Source organism: Lipomyces chichibuensis (genome assembly GCF_038497645.1).
Source record: "Lipomyces chichibuensis strain CBS 12929 unplaced genomic scaffold V1513scaffold_1, whole genome shotgun sequence".
NCBI lineage: Eukaryota > Fungi > Ascomycota > Lipomycetes > Lipomycetales > Lipomycetaceae > Lipomyces > Lipomyces chichibuensis.
This window is the reverse complement of record NW_027117453.1, coordinates 872,026-887,034: the sequence shown is the minus strand read 5'-3', so window position 1 is coordinate 887,034 and position 15,009 is coordinate 872,026. Positions and strand designations below refer to the sequence as shown.

The window sequence follows — 15,009 nt, the reverse complement described above, 5'->3', positions numbered from 1 at the left end:
TCCTCATTGTAAACGATCTTTCGGGAGCAGATAGCATTGTTTCGGTGGTTGCGAGACAAGCTAGGGACTGGTCGGGGGTGACTAATCGCAGACTTGACATCGGAAATCACGTGACGACGCGAAGCCCAGATTTACATATCGATTTGTTCTTCCGATCAGGACGACGCGCATCACCGGAGATCGACCTGATCGAGTCGTGGATATAACTCCACAGACATAGAAAGTATTACGTTATCACGAGGGCACTCCCGTAAATGGTCAATAAGGACAAAAAGTCCCCTGCACTTAACAAAAAATGTCGCACAGAAACCGGTCTTACTCGATTACAGGCAGCATCGTCATCACAGGGATCTGAAGGCACGGTATCTTCCGTGACGTCGTCCGCGATATTTAAGCGAATACTAGTACGGCAAGGCGAGAATTCTCGACAGGAGCCTGAGTCTGAGGAGGTATTTGACGTCGTTTCGGTCGGAAGTGATACTCCCTCGGCAATTTCCATATCTTCAGGTGAGAGTTCTGAGGTGGTGGTGGTCCCTACTAAACAGCGCAAAATGGGTCCGAAGAGGAAGGATTATACGAGTACAAAACGAAGGAATGGACCACGGACTGCGGGCAGTCGCACGACGACGGGCAAAGGAAAGGTGCCGCTAGAATACTTGGAGATGGTCCATGAAGTTGTCGGTGCTCACTCAACGCCGAATGATGACGGTGATGGCCAGGACGCGGTATCCGCTTCGCCAAAAATAAGGAGGCGGACAAAGCGACATCAATCATCCGATGAAATTCAGTCTTTGGAAGCAGAAGCGACGTCATCAAAGAGATTTAAGTTTGAGACTTTATGGAATGGCAAGGGCAAAGGAAAGGAGAAAGTCATTGATTTGGATTCTGATGGCTCAATGCTGGAATTCAAGGCCAGATCACCTACACCTGCTGTGGAAGATCTATTTCAGTCGAATTTTGCTTCTGGACTCGACGTTTCAACTGCCGAAGACAATAACACCAGCAAACCAACAGACGAGGATGAAGACGGCGATGACGTGGCCGATGCCGAATATGCCTCTAGTGAGGAGAGTGAGTGGGAGGAAGTCGACATGGGTGCTGGTATGGTGTCTGCTCCCGGTTCAAACTCTGAATCTAATGTCCTTGCCGAGGAGCCTAACACAATTGAGTTTACATTGGGTGAAACAAGGCCGGCGAAGCCAACCAAAAAGAAATCCACCATTACACGAGAAGATAAAGAGCTCCGGATTACGGTTCATGCGTTACATTTGCTCAGCTTACTCTGCCATGGCTCAATTCGAAGTCGATGGTGCAGCGATGGATCGGTCAAGGTATGGATGCTACAGTAATGCTCGATGGGCGAATGCTAATTCATTGTGGTAGTCAACGCTTGCTAAATATGTTCCACAAGCGATTGAAGACGAACTGCACCCAGATCCCTCACTTCCAATCCCTCAGAGGACTAGAAAATTCCTTGATGGTCTGCGCCATCTTATGGATTTCTGGAATATGCGATATCGTATCATATACCGCGGCATGTGTCGGCGACAGTGGGATGAGATTGGCGATATGGCAAGGGTATTAAATGTTATTCGGATTTGTTTGCGGAGATTTCTAACTATCGTAGGAAAAAAATCGCGAGCCGCCAATGGATCTTCCCGATTTTCGTAGGGCGCTAGGACATTCGGAAGGGTCTCGTGATCTAGGAGCTCAAGGATTTTGTGCTCTACTTCGAGCATTTCATGTCCGAACTCGACTAGTATTCTCTTTGCAGCCATTGCCATTCTCCTTCTCGTCGAAAGGGCTGTCCAAGCCATCTCGAGCATCAAAAGCTGTGCTCGTAGAAAATGACAATAACGAAAGCGGCGATCATCAGAGGTCGAAGTCACCCGCCAACCGACCTCCTGTGAGACTCCGGAAACCGAGGTTCAGCTCGTCAAAGATGTCGTACACGATGGCCGATTACGATGTCGTGAAGATCGAGGAGGCGCCGTATCCCGTGATTTGGGTCGAAGTGTGGGATGAGGCGGGAATGCAGTGGGTCTCTGTGGATCCGATGGTACTGAAGCTTGTCGAGATTCCTAAATTTAAGAGCAAATTTGAACCACCGGCGTCGGAGAGCACGAATGTGCTTTCTTACGTTATCGCATTTGACTCAAGGGGACACGCAAAGGACGTTACGCGGCGATATGCGCAGTTTTACAACGCAAAGACCCGGAAATTGAGGATCACGAATGAACCTATATGGCAGATTTGGTTTGACAGAGTGATGCGCTTGTTCCAGTCTGAATATCTAACAGATATTGACCAAATGGAAGATGCTGCTCTATTGAAGAAGGAGGCGTCCGAGGAACTGCCGAACAACATTCAGGATTTCAAAGGTCATCCGATATTTGTACTTGAACGGCATCTGCGCCAGAGCGAGGTTATATATCCTAAAGTTCCGTGTGGCGCAATTTCGGCTGGTCGTTCCAAGTCAAACGAAACCGAGCCCATCTACCGTCGTCGCGACGTGAAATTATTGCGATCAGCAATGCAATGGTATAAAATCGGCAGACAAGTGAAAATTGGTGAACAGCCAATGAAGCATATCAAAAAGCGTTCACTTCCAAAGTCAAGGTCAGGAATGCTGAGTGACGAAGATGACGGTATCGAGGAGGATGAGGAGGTTGCACTGTACGCTGATTTTCAAACTGAGCTGTACATCCCGCCGCCCGTTATTAATGGCAAGGTCCCAAGGAATGATTACGGCAACCTGGACGTTTTCGTGCCTAGCATGGTGCCTAAAGGCGCGGTCCATTTACGATTTCGAGGGATTGCTAACGCGGCGAAGTTATGTGGCATCGATTATGTGGATGCTGTTGGTGGATTTGATTTTCAGCATAGAAAAGCGACTGCACGGTTGGATGGCATTGTTGTAGCGGAGGAGTATGTTGAAGCTGTTTTGGCTGTGTACAATGCTCAGCAAGAGCAGTTACAATTTGACGAGGACGCGAGAAGGCAGGAGGAAGCGTTGAAGCGGTGGAGAAAGTATTTGATTGCTCTTCGCGTTCGAGAACGTGTTGCGCACAATCCAGCGTTTAGACAAATGGAGAACGACAATCCAGATTCTGGTTCTGCGGAACATGGCGAGAGAGGCCAAGAACAGGGAGGTGGATATTTGGAGGAATATCATGATGGAGGATTTTTTTCAGAGCCACCCGTTGACTCTCCTGGAGGATTTTTACCCGATTGCGGAGATGAGGAAGGTGGGTTTGTTCCAGATGACGATCATGCCGAAGTCGGTGGTTTTTTGGTTGATGTAGATGAGGGACGTGGCTTTATTACTGATGATAACGATGAAGGAGGATTTGTGGCTGACCCTGAGGAAGATCAAGCAGATGCATTTTTGTGAAGTAGGAGTAATGAGTCGTCGTGTATATCTATATTCAAACTGTACCTTAGATGTATTTAATAGGAATTTTGTTGTTGTGAGACTCAAATGACGAACAACGTGACGAAGTGACTGATTAGTTCCTCGTGCAGCCTCGGGTCCAGCTCTGTCAGCAGCCATATCTCGCAGTTACCCTCGCCATTGCGGAGATGCGGGGCAGACGGCAAGCCGTGGAGCCGTGCATCGAGGTCCGCTGATGTAATTCATCTTAAAATCTCGAATTCTTATCGGCTAGAATACGCAACATGACATAATGCCAGGTCGTCGATTGCGATATGGATAGTATTCATCAGAAATGAATAAATTATGTCGGAGACCGGCCGTCTCCATTTGATCCAACCCGTGAATGGGTTAGGGTAAATTTAAGCAGCAGGACCGTACTCGGGTTGTCGGGCCGACTTGTGAGGCGCAACTTTGAGGCGCATGCTGCTCGTGGTTTCTGGGCTCTGCCGTCATGTCAGCAACAAGGGTTATAGCCTTGTAAGTCACCTTCGTCGCCGGAGTGGTCTCACGCAACACCTTTCCGTGGATTCCCACATTATTTGGAGACCTCCACATTTTATGATTGCCGGTTAGAACACTTCATCTATACGCCACATTGTATTCTCTTGATTACATATTCTCGAAACAGTACATTCTACTATCTTATTATTGTGATCTTGTTATTGTATTATTATTGAGCGGCAAATATGGTTGGAATCAACAGTCCGATCCCGAGCAGTTTAAAGAGCGAGTGCAAGTATGTCATCATTCCAACCACCAGCGTTTTAATATATGAAGTAAATAAATGTGATCTAATATTCCTTTTTTTTAATGTAGGAAAGCTGCAAGGATCTTATCGTCGTTCATCAAGCCTAACCAGGTATTAGGCATGGACACTGTAAGTATCATATCACTTTCTATGTTATTCTTATGGGGAGTTTGTTTGTTGCATGATTTCATGTTCCTGATTCTATATTACAATACCTATCAGTTAACGGTATTGGAAAGGTTGATTAGAGACTAACGATGTAATCAGGTCATTCCTCCATCTGTTCTTGCCAATGCCAAGGGTCTTGCTATAATAACGGTTTTAAAGGCCGGTTTCCTGTTTTCTGGCCGTGCAGGATCCGGTATTGTTATTGCCAGATTACCTGACGGAAGTAAGTCCATATTTTAACAGTCTTATGATGTCAAGAGCGATAGTGCTAATGACGGCTTGCTCAGCGTGGTCTGCGCCATCAGCAATCGTCACCGCCGGTGCAGGTGTCGGAGGACAAATCGGCGCAGAGCTGACCGACTTCGTCATGATCCTGAATACGCGAGCAGCGGTTGAGAGTTTTTCGCAGTTGGGCAGCATTACACTTGGTGCCAACATCTCGATCGCGGCGGGTCCAATTGGTCGTAATGCTGAAGGCAGCGGCAGTGCGTCGCTTAAGTCTGTGGCGGCGATTTTCTCGTATTCGAAGACGCGAGGCTTGTTTGCCGGTGTATCGCTCGAGGGATCAGCCTTGATCGAGCGTCGGGATGCAAATAGGAAATTTTACGGCGGGAATGTAACGGCGAAGCAGTTGTTGTCCGGTACTATCGACGCGCCTGCTGGTGCGGATCCGCTGTTGAGAGTGCTTGATTCGAGAGTGTTTAGGGGTAATTTCTCGTCAGTATATGACGATGATATATATAACGATATCCCAACGTACGGCGATGAGGACGATGACTTGGACTCGTCATCGTCCTCGAGGTCGCGCAGTGGTAGTTACGCAGGTAATGGCGGAAGAAGTCGGAATTATGATGAAGATGATGATAACTATGACGACCGAAGGCAGTCTGCACGACGATCCGGCGGACGGTCGACGTGGGAGGACGATGTGTATGACCGGGAGTCGTCAGGAGGCCGCCGACGCGGGTCTGTTCGTAACCAGTTTGAATCGACGTACAGCGACAGGCCGACACGTCCGACAGCACCCAAGCCCGACTTTGGTGGGGGGAGCAGCAGGGTAGGAGGTCGGCGTGGGGATGATTATGATGACGCTCCACCAAGACGTCCACGTGGGTCGCAGGCTGTTGCTTTGTACACTTTCGAAGGCGAGCAGGAAGGCGATTTAGGATTCCGCAAGGGTGATATGATTACGATTGTCAAGAAGAGCGATTCAAAGGACGATTGGTGGACTGGTCGGAGAGACGGTCGTGAGGGAATTGTAAGGTCGACTTGATTAGCATGATTGAAGCGTTTTACTAACGAATGATTTAGTTCCCTGCTAATTATGTCGAGCTTGTGTAAGACTATATGAGAGTAAGCTTGCAACAAAAGATTGTGCGAGTCGCTGATAGCGGAACCATTTCCATATAAAGTGTACGGCCTTTCGTTATTTTTTGTTCAGTTATTTTCTATATCGTCGTTGCTGGCATGACTTTGCGCGACGCGAATTTAGATGGTTGGGATTTAGTTTGAGGAATAATGGAAATGTAGTCGGGGTTGTGATGGATTTTTGAATCATAGTTTGTTAAATTTTGAGTATTATGTATGCGCGACGATTGGGGGGGATGTGGTTGTTGACAATGGTTACTGCAAATAAAATGTAGTTGTCTCTGTTTCGTCTCGAGCCATTTGAAAACGATAGGTTCCAAATACTGTCTGAGGAAGTGTGATTTGTGATTGTGACGGGATTAAAAGGAGAATCTGAGTGACAGCAGGTTGATATTTCCAACGAAGAACTCTGCGCCGCGGGGGGGGGGGGGGGGGGAAAAAATTTCCAACCCAAAAGTGTGAGGCCCCACCCATTTGTTCTGTTAATAATGTATGACACGTTGGCGAAATGAAAGCGTTGATGACACTAAAGTAAAAGGATATACTTCGGTGGAATTATCTGTAATGACGGGGATACTCTGGGATAAGAATAGACAACCCTCCGAATGCGGCTTCGTGTCCGACCGCGCGCGACACGTCACGTGGAAGTGCTAAAAAAATTCTTGCTAAGGCTGGGGCAAGGGTTGTCTGCTGTCTTGATTATTAGCTTGCTAGGGAAGTAGCAAACGCGGGATTTTTCGCCTGCTATTCATAGACTAAAGACGGAAGTCTACGCGGCGGTGGCGCAGAAGCATGTGATGGATCAAGCGAGCTAGTCGGCCTGGCCTTGAATGTAAATAAATAATAAAATAAAGTAAAGTTAACTAATGAACAAGTCAAATACTTAATTTCGCTCCGACTAGCGAATAAAATCAGCGGGCATCAAGTGTTTTGCTAACAAAAAACTATCTTTGCGCCGCACACAATATACTTTCCAAAGGTAAGGAAGGACCAGTGATCTGCGAAATCGCATAATGGCTTGGCAGTCGCTATCGAGAACGTGGATAAAACATGCGATATTAAATCCGGTAACTTAGCGGATTTTCCATAATTTAGCCCAGCAATAACTCACGAGTCCGTGCTGTACAGAAGGCAAGGCGTGCAGAATTCAGAGGCTTTTTGGGCAAGCACTCCACCAGTGGGCCAGTGGGCCACAAGGCCACAATAGGGATAGGGTAGAGGAAAAAAAATCACCAGAGAATGATAGTAGTACAGAAAAACGCAGAAACCCTGCATGGGAGATCGATGCAAAAAAAATTTAAATCGACGCCGCACGCTTCTCTGTTCCTATGACTGATGTTTCGCCGCATCTGATCCTTGATCCCGTGTCCTCTATGAGCTCTAACAAGATTGGCCGGTCGGCATGCAATCCGTGGTGATGTGTTCGGCTCTGTGGATCATACAACGCACAATTAGCGACGGCTTCAGAAAAAGCAAATCAGGTCAGCGAATTTAACAAAATTAAGTTCTTCGCCCCTTTGCTCAGTTTTGCTAAGCTATCGGAGTATTTTTAGAGACGCAGATCACTGCACCTGTCACCCTGAACATGTGACAAGAACTCGAGGAATGATGGGCCTCTCGAGAATATTCGTCCCTCCACTCTTCCGGGTTGTAAATGCCGAGACGTAGTCGCGTCACTTGTACCGATTAAAGGAGATCATACTGATTCAGGGTTCAGGGTTGAGGGTTTTGAGTCTGTCGGCTGAGTCATAGCCAATTTGCCGTCGCTGGTTTTTTAGAAAATTCCATTCGTCGCTGTTCATAATAGTCGCCAGCAGCGGCTGTGATTGCTACAGCTACGGCTTGTGGGTGAACGTACCGTATACTTTGGTGGCGTAGAGTCGAAATAGGGTGTCAGCGCACGGGGCACTTTTACTGTAGCACGGGACCAGTTCTTTTCTTACTCACCCACCCGCAGTCCCATTGCCCAATTTAGTAAGGCTGCGCTCTTGCCCTTGCGGTCCACAACAAATACCGCTCTACATACCGCCGGACCTACCCTCAGAAATAAAAGGCCCCCTTCTTCCACCTCTCACCTTCCTTCAGCTCTATCTATTACTGACACACACTATTTGCCTTTAGTTTATTCCCTTGTAATCCCGATTGCATTCGCATTCGCATTCACTTTCACACATTTACTATTGCATTCACATATGGCCGCCGTTTCAGTCCAGTTCCCTCCCTCCGAGGATGTCTTGGCTCCTACAGCATCATTCGCCCCTGTTCCTCAGCACATTGTCGATGAATGCCACGACACCATTATGGCCGCTGCCGCCAAGGTTCCTACTGAATCCCTTGATCCTGTTACAACCTCGGTTCACCACAAGCGCAACGTTTTCGACATGTTCCGTCTCGATGGTCGTGTCGCTGTCATTACAGGCGGTGCTCGAGGTCTAGGTTACTCCATGGCAGAGGGCCTCTGTGCTGCCGGTCTCTCAGGAATTGCCATTCTCGATCTCCAGACAGATCTAGGCGAGAGTGCCTGCAAGCAGCTCCACTCCGAGTACGGTGTCAGTGCTCGCTTCTACCGTCTCGACGTTCGTGACGAAGTCGCCGTTCAGGATGCCATGGATTCTGTCGTCCGCGATCTCGGTAAAATCGATATTCTCATCCTCTCTGCCGGTGTCGCCGACCTTGTTCACGCCGAAGACTACTCCCCAGCAAAGTTCCGCCGTGTTATCGACATCAACTTAAACGGCTCGTTTGTCTGCGCTCAGGCTGCTGGTCAGCACATGATCGCCGCTGGCCGAGGCGGTTCCATCATCTTCATCGGATCCATGTCTGGATCTATTGTTAACTGGCCCAACCCCCAGTCTGCTTACAACGCTTCCAAAGCCGGTGTCATTCATCTCATGAAGTCCCTTTCCGCCGAATGGGCCCAGCACCACATCCGATGCAACTCAATCTCTCCTGGCTACATGGACACTCCTCTCAACACTGCGTATGAGGAGACCTACTTCAAAGAATGGAAGTCTCGTACTCCTATGGGTCGCCTAGGCCAGCCTGAGGAACTGGCTGGTTGCGCGCTGTGGCTGGCTTCGGACGCCAGCTCCTTCTGTACCGGCAGCGACATCCTCATCGACGGCGGCTATACTGTTCTATAAATCAATCTCATTATATGCACGAGTTATAATTATGGCGTTCTGCTTCGTGGTATACGGTATACATGATAGAAATATGGGTTTTGGGGAATGGTTGTATAACAGTTCATTGATATTTGGTTGTGTGTTTTGTATGTGCTTGGTTTTTGTTATTCGTTTACTAAAATTGTTATTTCATTAATTAATATTTAATGTTATGAGGCGTATCTTTGTGAGTGCCCAATTTCAGACTGACAATGCCAACCTTATTCTCGGAGGTAATAAGTTAAAAGATAAAGTTCAATTTGAAAGGCGGTGTGTCTAGCGACAAATCTGAAGCTTAATTTTTTAGTCCCTGAACGCCATAGCGACGGACCTTCACGTGATCAGGGTTAGGTTTGTTTAAGCGCTGTGCTGACACGTTGTAATATCTATTGCAGATAAAACTAGATCCATCTGTTATAATTCTTCCATGAAATTTAATATACTGGCGTGTAGTTGATCTATATCCAGTGTAATGCTAGAGCAAGTATCGGGGTAGCTGCAGCACGTGGGATCAAGATTGGGTTTTCCCGGACTATACCAAATAATCAACGTGAACTAGGAAATGTTTGTGGATAGATTGTAGTGGTAGCTGGAAAGACAATACTTGCCGATGCGTTGTGCTATCGCTGGGGAGTGAGTCGATTGTGTATTGTATTAGACGCCACCAAACCACGGTCTTAGAACATTACGAACACAAATGCTGAGATCTGATGATGTTACACCGGTAGTGACCAAGTGGCTTGGTTCTCGCTATCTTGCACCCCGTCCTGCGACTCTAATTGCCCGTCACTGTCAGCTGTCTTCGGATGTTAGCAATACGACAGATTGGCCGAATTGCACAAATAGACACATGCCTTGCGTACTCATATGTGCTTCAAGAGGATCTCAGCCTGTCACAGGCTCCTCTCTTGCCAACTTGGAGAACGCGTCGCGGCCATACGGATAATAAATGAATCGATTCGCCCTATTTTGTCATACTAAATTAGTTGTGCGATGAAGCACTCACCTTTGGCTCTATTGTCGCTGTGGCGCCTGGTATATGCTCGACAGTATCGTGGTTGATGGATAAAAGTAGTCTACCAATTACGTATGGCTTGCGTTGAAGGCCTCACGATTTCGGGCGATGGTCAAACACAGTGATTCGCGGTGCGCACCATGGAATCGACATCAATTTGATTTGCGCCACTACGAGCACACTTCTATGCAACAAAATTTTCGAAGAATCTATTGGACCAATCTATCAAGGTATAGTCCAAGGTTACAATTTCGTTCTTCAGAGACTTTCTATCTAAAATGTCCCCTGTCATCATTGTCACTGGTGCTTCTCGAGGTATGCTGGCTGTGGCCATTCCCCTCCGAATCAGGTCCCTATTACTCGTACTGGATTCCAAAGCATTATATTGAACCAATTGACCGCTCCGCTAACTAATTCGTGACGAACAGGTCTTGGTGCTGCGATAGCTCGCCAACTACTCTCTCCCCCAATCGCTGCTAACGTCGTCCTTGTCGCCCGCACCGAATCTGGTCTCAAATCGTTCGCGGATGAGTTTCCGAACCAAGTGGCCTACCTCACCGGCGACCTGTCTACCAACAGAGTAAATGAAGATGCAATCAAGCTCGCCATTTCGAAATTCGGAAAACTTGACGGCATCATCTTCAACGCCGCGATCCTCGACCCGATCGCGAAAATCGGCAAAGCGGATATTTCAGAGTGGAAGAAACTTTACGATATTAATTTCTTCTCGCTTATCGTCGCTCTGAAAGAGGCGATTCCGTATCTGAAAGAGACCAACGGCAAGGTTGTTTTCATTTCTTCAGGCGCGGCACATCATTATTTCGTAAGTGGCATTGGCTTTGTGTTTGGTGCGAATTTGGGGATATGAATTTAACGAATGATAGTACGGCTGGGGCGCGTACGGTTCTTCAAAGGCTGCCACTGATCATTTGGCGGCGACGCTTGCGGCCGAGGAACCGGATATTTTCAGCATTTCCTTGGATCCGGGTGTCATGGACACCGACATGCAAATCGACTTGCGCGACAAGCGTATGAGTTTATTTTACTTTCATTATTTTGTCTGTACCTTTATATACTGAATAATCTATAGACGGAAGCGAAATGAGTCCCTCGGAACACGAGCGATTTTTGAAGCTCAAGTCCGAGGGTGGCTTGTCGCCTCCCGAAGTCCCTGGTAATGTCGCCGTTAACTTGGTGTTAAACGGTGGTCCTGAGGTCAACGGGAAAGCATTGAGGTAGCGTATACACTGATCAAGAATTTGCCCAGCTGTGCCGTTGTCACTAACTTGTAGTTCTTTTTAGATTCACGGCTCCGGAGCTCGCTGAGTACTCCAAGTAAATTCCCCGCAGAAAATAAAGAATTGTATTATAGGCATTCAAATTTTAATGCTAGTTTGCCGAAGACCACTGAGCATGATTCCGATGAAACCAATTTATTATTGCGTATAATCTATCATGATTCAATCTTGTCAATACGCAATGCTGATTATAGACGTCCTCAAGATGGTGTCTATAGCGCGTTATGAACACGCCAAACCGTGATAGCTGAGAAACTACCCACTGCTAACGGCATCGAGTTTGACAAACCTGACCCTAAAACTTTGCTTATCAAAAAGCACTCTCCAATTGAATATGGCTGGCCATGTTCCCAAAACTCCCAAGCCAATGCGCGCTCAATGCAAATATACAGCGCTTCCGGTCGCCCTTATCAGAGTACAATAGATCACGCACATCCCCCCCGCCTTGCCCAATAGGTACTTTCCGTGAAAGTTCCCGAACACCTCGAATACACTGTGCACGCTTGCTTTGTGTTGTCCTTTACATTTCTAAACCAAAGTGGTGCGTTTTGTAGGGCTTGGTATTTGGAGTACAGAGGCTAATACCGTGCTTAGAGGAATTCTGCTATAATGACTGCCAGCGACGTTCCCGTTTTTATTGTCACCGGCGCTTCGAGAGGTAATTTTTATTCCCCATTGTTTACAATAATCTGCATCGGAGATTGCGATAGAACTCGTCATGTATTGTCTACAAGATCTCCTGGAAAGAATAGTATTAACAACAGTACAGGCCTGGGCTACAATATCGCCGAAAAACTTCTTGCAGCTCCCATATCTGCGAAGGTTGTCGCTGTTGCCCGATCCGAGGCAGGTATGGCTACGTTGGCACAGGAATATCCAGGTCAGGTAGAGTACGTCCAAAAATTCCATTGGCCAACTTTCACCCTTTCCGCTGTTCTCAACGTACTTTCCTGCAGCGATTCCCAGGTTATTCGGCTAATGAGTCTATTCAATTAGATACGTGACTGGCGACCTGGCGAACTACGATACCGGTGTCAAGGCTGTCCAGACTGCGATCGAGAAGTTTGGCTCGTTGAGCGGCATAGTATTCAATGCCGCGGTGATCAATCCCGTTGCTACCATCGCCACAACTGACATTGAGGCATTCAAAAAGTTGTTTGACGTTAACTTCTTCTCGATTCTTACTACTGTATGTGACGAATTGGGGTGCTCTGCATTGGAACTGAAGACTGGCCAGGGCTGGCCAAGGCGTGTGCTGACTGCTCGAATAGTTGAAAGCTGCCATTCCTTATTTGCGGGAGAGCAAGGGAAAGGTCGTGTTAGTTTCTTCTGAGGCATCATATGAATCGCATTTTGTGAGTAATTTCTATGATAGTATCTCTGTAGAGAATGACGAGGCTGATTGGTGACATAGTACGGATGGGAGGCGTATGGCAGCTCGAAGGCCTGTGTTAATCACTTGGCGGCTACACTTGCCGGCGAGGAGCCCGATATCTTTGCTATTTCAGTCGATCCTGGTGTCATGGACTCTGCTATGCAGCAAGAGATCAGAGAACAGCGTAGGCATTCACAGTGCAATAGGTTCGAGTAAGCTTCTGACTATTACCACAGACGGGAGCCAGATGAAGAGCGAACACCACGAATATTTGATCAAGATCAAGGAAGACGGTAGCATTCCATCGACGGAACCTCCTGCAACAGTTATTGCCAACCTAGTCGTTCAGGGACCAATGGAATTGAGCGGCACTTACTATGCGTACGTATATGATTATACTATTTATAATGGCAGACGATTCGAACTAACGCTTATGCAGATTCAACTCGCCTACTCTTAGTCCATACTTAACTGTGTAATAGAATGAGTGGGACGTGACCAATGGCGTCGCGTGGTGTGAAAGATCGGCGTTAAAGGAGATAAAATGGAATTATATTATTGATATCGCAGTTGTACACAGATTGAGACGCGGCTATAAATATTAATTCAATGAAGGGAATCGATAACATCATTTTCTTGTAAAACATCTTGCCATAAGTTCTCATAGTTAGTCGATCGTTGATCCGTTTCCCAGACAGAAAGCTGGTTCAACAAAATTGAGTTGTAGCAGGGTTAGGTCTACATGTTGCAGAATCGCCTCATGCTGCCACGATTTGGGCATAAGTCCAGCGGTGATACTGTAGCTGTGCCAATTCTGCGGCGCGGCGCTAGTGCCACCGGTTGCGGTGAAGCGGAAGCTACCTTGGAACCTGTTAGTGTAGTGTGACTGTATGTGGGGGGGGGGGTTCCAGCCGTTACCGCGCGCAGAGGCTCTATTTCGTGTCCGTTTCAAGCTTGCATATATCCTTGTTCCTGCCCCCGCTGCCCGTATATTCGAAAGGATATTTACTCATTTGATATAGTAATATCGAGTTTCAGATCACGGTATGTATTGAGCTTTAGTATATTCCATATACGGGTCTAGTGACGTAATGTGGCGATTCCGCGGTGCCGGCAGTTTGGTATCTAGAACGCTGCTAGAGGACCGTGTGGATCTCCTCAACATCCAGCGACGTCTCCAGTTGAACGCAACTAATTCTTTCAACTAGGACGGAAGATATAGCCAAAGGCAGCTTATTGTTTTCGCGACACTTGCATTCTTCAACCGTCTGGCAGAAACTCACACCATATATACCAAGTACGGTTCCAGGTGCTATTTGTAGTCAGACCCACGATCACTAGCAAACGCTGCTACCAGCACACCGCCCTGGGACGAATTGGAATCTTAGTGCATCAGTAAGACTCTTTCATTTTATCTATATCTGGGAATCAGACATCTAACCTGCACCATGAAGACTAGCTGTCCGCGAGCTCAAGTCCTACCGTTCGCCCAGCTCTCTCCATTCATATGGCGGCTTCCGCATAGAGCCGCAGTCACTATAATCAGCTTCTCTGTCGACCCGGTATCTTATGGACCTCCGACCCCGTAACAAGAAGCAAAACGCGTGTGTATCCGCTCAGCAACGCACTGATCGTCGTCTCCGCTATCAGCACCTTCAACAAGCCTTGCCCGTAGCATCGGGTGCTCGCGTCTGTCCGTCGCCATCGCCGTCACCAGAGTCCACTTTCGAAGCTCGTTCGCCACTGCGCCAGTCCGGAGATAAGTCTGCATCGAACTCTTCACCTTCTCAGTTCACAAGGTTAGTCACTAGTTTTTCCTGGCGTTTCAAGTGTGCTTTCGCTAATGAGAGTTATCTCACATTAGATCGCGGACCGCAGGCGTAGTTGCAGCACAATCTCAGTCTCAATCCCAGTCCCCAAGACAGTCAAAGCGCAAGTACAGTTCATCGTCACCACCAGACACAAAATCGAATAAATCCAACAGCGCCCCTGCAACTGGTGTCAAGCGAGCAAGACGATCATTAGATACTAGTAGTGAAGACCCTTCTCAAGCAGAACAAGTCCCGGTAGAACACTCTCCGTCATTATCGAAGCGACAGCAGAAAGACGCCTGCTCGACTTTGGCGCCGTCATCACGGTCACATAAAAAAGCATCAGGGGAAAGGCGGAAGACTGCAGATATGCCGAAATCAGGCAGTACATCGTCAAAGAACGCAAGTGGGAAGAATAGATTGAATAGCCGGTCGCCTACAAGTGGCAGCGGTCGTCGGACTAGGAGCCATCATAACCTAGAGGAAGATTTGCAGGGACTGGAAAGTGTCCGTGCCGCCGTTGCAGCTGAGGCTGCTTCTGAGGCTGCGTCGAGCGGCAGTGGTGGAAATCATGGGTACGCGTCCAGTAGCCGGCCGTCATTGAGCAGCTTGATGGCTGGTTTGGA

The 15,009-nt window shown here is 47.7% G+C and overlaps 5 protein-coding genes across 5 annotated transcripts; all 5 read left to right on the top strand.

The window, feature by feature from the left end:
• The first annotated feature begins 84 nt into the window (after positions 1-84).
• V1513DRAFT_435670 (uncharacterized protein) lies at positions 85-3,482 on the top strand. The gene is made up of 3 exons (XM_066896663.1): positions 85-1,331; positions 1,384-1,578; positions 1,628-3,482. The coding sequence occupies exons 1-3, from the start codon at positions 255-257 to the stop codon at positions 3,392-3,394; spliced, it is 3,039 nt and encodes a 1,012-aa protein (XP_066756716.1). The 5' UTR covers positions 85-254; the 3' UTR covers positions 3,395-3,482.
• Positions 3,483-3,880: 398 nt separating this feature from the next.
• On the top strand, positions 3,881-6,141 carry V1513DRAFT_435668 (uncharacterized protein). Its single transcript, XM_066896662.1, has 5 exons — positions 3,881-4,172; positions 4,253-4,313; positions 4,452-4,575; positions 4,640-5,610; positions 5,664-6,141. Exons 1-5 carry the CDS (start codon positions 4,123-4,125, stop codon positions 5,691-5,693), a joined length of 1,236 nt encoding a protein of 411 aa, XP_066756715.1. The 5' UTR covers positions 3,881-4,122; the 3' UTR covers positions 5,694-6,141.
• A 1,550-nt stretch (positions 6,142-7,691) lies between these two features.
• Positions 7,692-9,115, top strand: V1513DRAFT_435664 (uncharacterized protein). The gene has a single exon (XM_066896661.1). The coding sequence runs from the start codon at positions 7,913-7,915 to the stop codon at positions 8,861-8,863; it is 951 nt and encodes a 316-aa protein (XP_066756714.1). The 5' UTR covers positions 7,692-7,912; the 3' UTR covers positions 8,864-9,115.
• A 921-nt stretch (positions 9,116-10,036) lies between these two features.
• On the top strand, positions 10,037-11,544 carry V1513DRAFT_435660 (uncharacterized protein). Its single transcript, XM_066896660.1, has 5 exons — positions 10,037-10,214; positions 10,328-10,722; positions 10,784-10,928; positions 10,990-11,134; positions 11,202-11,544. The coding sequence occupies exons 1-5, from the start codon at positions 10,178-10,180 to the stop codon at positions 11,236-11,238; spliced, it is 759 nt and encodes a 252-aa protein (XP_066756713.1). The 5' UTR covers positions 10,037-10,177; the 3' UTR covers positions 11,239-11,544.
• V1513DRAFT_435656 (uncharacterized protein) lies at positions 11,545-13,203 on the top strand. Its single transcript, XM_066896659.1, has 8 exons — positions 11,545-11,738; positions 11,792-11,855; positions 11,967-12,087; positions 12,194-12,386; positions 12,469-12,552; positions 12,612-12,756; positions 12,809-12,953; positions 13,012-13,203. The coding sequence occupies exons 2-8, from the start codon at positions 11,807-11,809 to the stop codon at positions 13,049-13,051; spliced, it is 777 nt and encodes a 258-aa protein (XP_066756712.1). The 5' UTR covers positions 11,545-11,738; positions 11,792-11,806; the 3' UTR covers positions 13,052-13,203.
• The last annotated feature ends 1,806 nt before the right edge of the window (positions 13,204-15,009 follow it).